This window comes from Triticum urartu, chromosome 7A, assembly GCF_056163025.1.
Source record: "Triticum urartu cultivar PI428250 chromosome 7A, HENAU_Tu73, whole genome shotgun sequence".
NCBI lineage: Eukaryota > Viridiplantae > Streptophyta > Magnoliopsida > Poales > Poaceae > Triticum > Triticum urartu.
In genome coordinates, this window is record NC_141879.1 from 441,600,698 (window position 1) to 441,607,306 (window position 6,609).

At 44.1% G+C, this 6,609-nt stretch overlaps 1 protein-coding gene across 1 annotated transcript; it reads right to left on the minus strand.

Moving 5' to 3' along the window:
* Positions 1-2,240: 2,240 nt before the first annotated feature.
* Positions 2,241-5,761, minus strand: LOC125524692 (uncharacterized). The gene is made up of 9 exons (XM_048689728.2): positions 5,549-5,761; positions 5,181-5,454; positions 4,989-5,090; positions 4,814-4,896; positions 4,616-4,732; positions 3,950-4,052; positions 3,186-3,870; positions 2,873-3,060; positions 2,241-2,766 (listed from the first exon to the last, which is right to left on the minus strand). The coding sequence occupies exons 1-9, from the start codon at positions 5,659-5,661 to the stop codon at positions 2,671-2,673; spliced, it is 1,761 nt and encodes a 586-aa protein (XP_048545685.1). The 5' UTR covers positions 5,662-5,761; the 3' UTR covers positions 2,241-2,670.
* Between the last annotated feature and the right edge of the window lie 848 nt (positions 5,762-6,609).

Genomic DNA, 6,609 nt, shown 5'->3' on the forward strand with positions numbered 1-6,609 from the left:
TCCTGTCCTGGGGATGTTTTAATTGCGTGTCATCCCACTTATTAAGCTGGGTCATGTTTGTGTTTTTATATAGCAGAATGGACATTACCACACTTACATCATTCAACTCACAAAATTGTCTTACCTTGTTGAAATAGTACAGTAACAATATATATTGATCATTTAAAAAAATGATGCATTTTGGGAACAATGGCCAAAAAAAATTGATGGGACTCTGGAAGAGTTGCATCGTATAAAGAAGGATAACACACACAAAAAAAGATTACATTCATTCGATAGATAAAACAAGTCCGAAGAATAAGATCGTCAGCATATCTCCGGAGCAAAATGTGCGGGTATTTGAGATCCTCGGCACATCATCATGTTAAACTTGTCATGGCAGCTCGACCAAACTATAAGATTATCGGCACATCTTCGAAAGAGGATCTGCAGCCGAGATCCTGTGAAAAAATCATGGCATTTCGATGTTTTTGAAATGTTCTAGTGGCAATAGTTATTTTAGATTGCATGTTGTTGTTACAGTTGTTACTCTAGATTTCTTGCATTGATGCGGAAACATTTAGACATAAGCAAGGCCCCGATAATTAGCAATGCCCCTCCTAAACTTGTGTTCATTAGTGAATAGCGTGTTCTCAAAGCTAGCCAAATGAACATGCAATATTGATTTGGTGTGTAATTCTTTCATATAGCCATGGCCATGGATCAGTAGGCCTAGTTGCAAAGGTGGTGGCATCTGCTGATTTCGTAGAGAGAGCCTTCTCGTCGAGTCTCCCTACACGAAAGTCTCGTACCTGCGAATTCAAGATTGCAATGCTCGATATTGAATGAAGCGGGGCAAGTTTGTTCTGGTTAGAAGTCCTAGGGTGTAAATCATGAACCATAAAAGGAAAGCTAAGAACCGTGGCGACACAATGGTCAATTTTGATCCTCACAAACTATGTTCGCAAGTTGTAGTAACGATCCTTGATTATCATCATCACCAATGATGTTGATCATCCACCATCCTGCATGGTTTTGCTTTGCGCCACCTCCGAGCAAATTAAATTTCTCCTGCAATATGCATCTGCGACCAAGAAGCAACCAGGACACAAAAACTGCAATAGTCATTTTGTAGCCTTATTGAGTTTGTGATTCCTTGGGTCAATGCATAGACCCGCCACACAACAATTCATTCTAATTGTTAAAAGATGGTAAATTCCAAAAAAAAAACTATCTTTTGGCATTCTTATAGGAATTGCCACATTTAAGAGATTTTCAACTGTTTTACCCTATTTAACCAAACTTGTCCCGCATTTTACCTTTTTTATTTATAAGCACATTATGTCAAGCTGATCCCACATGTCAACAAGTATACATGTCGCCCCATGTTCATGGTTTTTTTTTCTCCAATGTCAGTTTTTCCGCATGCCAGATCTTGCATCGTGTTCCCTCTCCTACAATACATAGATGACCCAAACCACATCCTTTCCTGCATGGTCAAGTCAGATCCCATCTTCCAGCCTATTAGGAGGCGACGGTTTCTTTACCACTTGAAGGGAGGCCACATTTATGTGTGTAGGCATACATACGCATGTGCAACTAATAATACTGCACTGCATATACACGTGTGCATATCTAAGCCGACTTTAAGTAGCTAAGTGATAGTTAGATAGAAGTTTGAATAACGCCAGAACATATACTCCTATCCAGTAGTGCAAATATATTGAATATACAAGTTTTGTAAAATGTGGTAACACGGATGAAAATCTCTTAAATGGGGTAGTTCCTGTCAAAAATGCCAAAAGAGAGGGCAAAAGATGGAATTTAGTCTAAAAATAAACACTTATTAAACTTGTTTGACCTTGACAAGAGAACTACAAGTTGTGTGCTTCTGAGTTAAAGACAAAAGTAGAGTGTAGCTTTTCACTAAACATCATTTTCAGTGGATCTAGAAGTTGAGCACCTACTAGTAGAGTAGTAGTTGCTAATATACTATCGTACATTAAAAAAAAGAACCTACATGGTTCGGTTCATGTGCAGTGTCTCGTCATGATTGGGCCGTGTCATGGCGTCTCCAGAAAAACCACCTCTTCCTAGCACCTACCAGGCTGTATATCATGTTATCCTTTGTTTTCTCACACAGAAGAATACAGAAACCAAATAGTAAACTGTTAGCAGGATGGGAATTAAGTCTGAGGATAATATGAAAAATGAAAATGTGTTCACATCAAGTTCAGTATACTTTTCCTGAATGTGTACTGTTGTTTTTTATCATTAAAGCTGTTATTTGATCCCAAAAGTGAACCGAACAAAACCGGACACAGCAGCAGATAACCTAGTTCGGCATTGAGCCAAAAGTGAAGTCTTCTCTGTTGCCTCCTCAACTCTTAACAATACTAATTAGAAAACATGACACAACATGTGCATCAAAACAAATAAACAATGCCACCGTGGGCACAAACTGAACCCTTGACAAACCAAAGCATAAGCCAGGGCACTGAGGGATTCAGGCGTCTCAAATAGCATTGAGAGATTGTGTCCAACCTCTAACATCACTGGCCCAATGCCAATAGTATACCGATTACAAAATCTGGATTCATGTCTCCCTGCAAGTATGGCACAAGACACACAGCAGGCAGTGGCACCATTTCACCACAACATGCATTCTCAGTTGGAGCACAGCTAGGATCATCATCTCTTCTCAAAGAAGTGCTCTAGGTTAGACTGCCCACCTTTGCCTACAGCCTTCTGCTGTGCCTTTGGCCACAATGCTGGAGTCCTACTATCCTGCAACAACAGATCCATGCATGGGATTACATTAGATACATACATGCACTTAAGCCGCTTTTGCTGTCCGACAGGGAAGAACCTGAGCTGAGCTTGTTGAACTCACCGCGAACCGGCCATGATTTCTCAGGACTTTCACCTTTCCCCCGCGCCCGTCATGCCCCACAGATATCAGATTGCCCTTGTTTGTGTTTGCACCTAGATACCCGGGTGCTGCCATGCCCTTGGACCATTTGCCAATGCCTTTTCTTGCCCCTTCACCGGTACATCCAGGTAGCGTTTGAAAATCATCATCTGATTGTAGAAAAAGGTGGTTGCTAAGTACAGGAGATTGAGTATAAATAACAAGCTATGGATATCCCAAATAGTAAGAAACAACCAAAGGAGGTTCTGCATCAGCAACTTCACAAGAAACTCACCGGAAAGAGAATTTAAATTGTGAAATGTCTGAGGTCCAGTGCCAGAAGCCAGCCTAGTTGCTTGTTTAGAGATGCCACCAATTGTCAGTGATTCTTTCTTACATGTTGAAGTTGTAACATTCGTGCTTCTCAGAACAGGAAGCTCTTGAACGTTTTGCAGTTTGGTCTTCATAAGAAACTCCTGAAATGTTGATTTTCCAGTAGCCGCCGTGTGTTTCAAAAATGATGTTTCTTCTGGTACATAGAAGGAAGGCTCACATCCGAATGCCGTGGGCTCTTCGGTACCACGTTCACAGCGACTGGACTGATTTCGTGTATCCGAAGTGTAATCATTATACCCGAACGGCTTGGCGGGACATTTTATCGTGCCTTTGTCATCCGCATCTAAGTCTATCACATCTGCAATCTTTATTTCAAGGCTGTCTTGTAAGATCGGATCTTTTTTAGCTTCAGGGGTCACCTGGTTTGACTGAACCTTCTCGTTGCATCCATCTTGCATCACATCATCAAGCTTAACCGTTTGATTCCCATATCCAGCACTTGGACTAGAGAAACCATTATTAGCACTGGCCTTCACTGGATTTGTCTGGTTCTGGTCAGCTTTAAATTTCTTTGAAGACCTCAAGTCTCTGATGACATTATTTTCCTTTTCTTCCAGTTCCTTCTGAAGATCAAGTACCTTTGCCTGTTTTTATTTGCAGAGATCAACACCCAAACTAAATATGTAAATTCAGGGAACAGATCTTAAGTTGTTATAAGCATACCCTCAACTTCTTTATCAGCTCCCTGCCCTTCTCAATCCTCTGCTGAGCGCGACTTTCTGATCTTCCCAGATGATTGCATTGGACCATCAAGTCTTTGTAGCTCCTGAAAGAAAAATGCATTACCAAGTGTCCAAAGCATGAAATCCATGCTATACAAAGTGAAATCGTACGCTACAAGAGTAACTTTTTGAAAGAAGAAAAAATCACCAAGTTAAGTAAGAATATCATTTGTGACAATCAAAGCATTCATTTAAGAAAGAAAAGGACTCTTTGTCTAATTTGTATGGAAATGATTCCAGAATGGCACATCATGTCGCCTGCTAAAGTGCTAATTCATTTGATACTAGTATCATCATTGGACATCAGAGCATAGAAACTGTCTCAAGTCATAACTCCAACTTCATAGCTGAAATACTGACTATAATTTAGGTTGAGGTCATTACACTTCCTTCAACGATCCAAAGTTCACCAACTCGACATCATAAGGTAAAGCAAAATCAATATTCAGTTTTACATAAACTATTACTACTCTTTAACAGTTATTGAAGTGGATGACGAGGTCCCATTGTTCAGTGTAAAACATGTTTAGGCAGTTACCCCCAAACTAGTATGGATACCCAACATGAACGACATGTTTCGACATGAGGAAATGATGGAGAATTATACTTGTTGCGGAGAGCAAGTGATCTCTTCAGGACGTCAACAGCATTCTCAAGGTTGCCATGGTTACCCAATGAAGCCAACTTTAGGATCTCTTCTTCCTGAAGGTTCGTGTCAGTCGACCTAAGAACAAGATATTAAGACAGATGCATTTCACTCATCAAACACAGATATTTGTGCACACTTCAGATTGAACAAGCATACAGCTTCAGGGCCGCAAGCTCCTTCGCCAACGCAAGGCTCCTCTCCTGCAACCTCACGCACTCTGACGTCTTCCTCGACAACTCCTACCATGATTTACCAACACGATTCAGTAACCCATAGCCAGACGCAGAAAAGGGAGAATAGATCTCGCCACCTGAACAATGAACTTACTTACCTCTGTTTTCGCATTGAGCAGCCGCTGCACAGACTCTTTCTCCTTCCTAGCCGACTCCCGCATCGTCTCCGCGGTCGCCGCCTGCTCCTTCCACCTGACGATCTGAACCAAGAACCACCAAGAAACCATTAGCGATCCACACAAAAGAACCAGCCCAATAAGAGATCCGACCGATGCGGTAGCAGCACTAGCCTCGGCGTTGAGCTTCTGGATCCCATCGCGCTGCTCCTCGAGCACCTTGCCAAGGGACGACGCCTTCTGCTCCAGCCGAGCGACCTCTTCGGCGAGCGCCTCCGGGTCGGCGTCCTGCGACGAGGAGGGGGGCGCCTGCGTGGGGCACGCGCCGGTGGACTGGAAGAAGAGGCGAGTCGGGGGGTGAGAGGCGCCGCAGGCCTGCTTGCAGATGGGGCACTTACCCTTCTTCTTGCCGCCCGCGCTCGGGCAGTACTCCAGCCATTGCTCTACGCTGCAACAACACGCGGGAAGCCTCTCTGTTAGCCGGCCATCGCGAGGACAGAACGGGAGAAGATAACGGATTGGGAGGGAAGGGAGGGGCGGACCAGAGGGCGTGGAAGACGTGGCCGCAGGAGGGGAGGCAGTAGATGTGCTGGTCGGAGAGCGGGCGGAGGTCCTCGTAGCAGATGGTGCAGACCGGCCATGCGGCGGCGGTCATGACGACGGCGGCGGCGGCGGCGGCATCCAGAGGGGGGAGGGCTCCTCTTCTTGTGGTTGGATTTGGAGGAGGGAAACGGACAGGTTTCGCGGGAGTTTTCGAAGCGCACAAGAGACCTCGTGGCGGGAACAATTTTCTCCCGCTCTGATATTACTCTTTACTTATTATACTTCAAATTCTTAATTAAATCCGGGGTTAGTGAAATAGTAATTGTTTTCGTGATTTTTTAGTTTTTTGTAATCTAAGCCGTTCAAAATGTTTAATCTAGTTTCGTAATTATACATCCAATAGTTGTGGGCCAATATTATACGCTCAGCTAACTTTTTTTTCAAGAGAAACTTCCACTATTCATCAATCATCGCAGTCCATAAAACACTGCAGGTAATAAAAATTACAACCAGATTCAGGGACCACCTAGCAACGACTACAAATACTGAAGCGAGCCGAAGGAGCACCGTCGTCATCGCCATCCCTCGCTGGATCCAGACAGACTTTATTGTGATAGACAGTTGAGAAGTCATTGCGTTAAGATCCTAAAGGGCCAGCGCAACACAGCAGTAACCATCGCCGATGAAGAGAGTAGTAGATCGGAAAGATTAAACTTGTAACCACACGGACGAAGATGAACACAAAATGGATCCCAATAGATCCATCGAAGACCAGCATCGACTGAATCCCTCAAAATCCGACGGAGACACACCTCCACGTGTCCTCCGACACGCTATTCCACCGCCGGGACGGGGATTAGACGTGGGAGACATTATTTCTACCCAGGGACATCGCCACCGTCACACAGCACCAACCAAGACATTGAACCAAACAAAAAACGAGAACGTGGTCCCTCCCGTCAGCGGGGGGCCGAGATCCTCCGTACCTCCGATGGCGCGAATCTAAAGCGGCGCCAACGGAAGGAGGAACAAGACTTTTCTTGAGATTCTCTCAACTAAC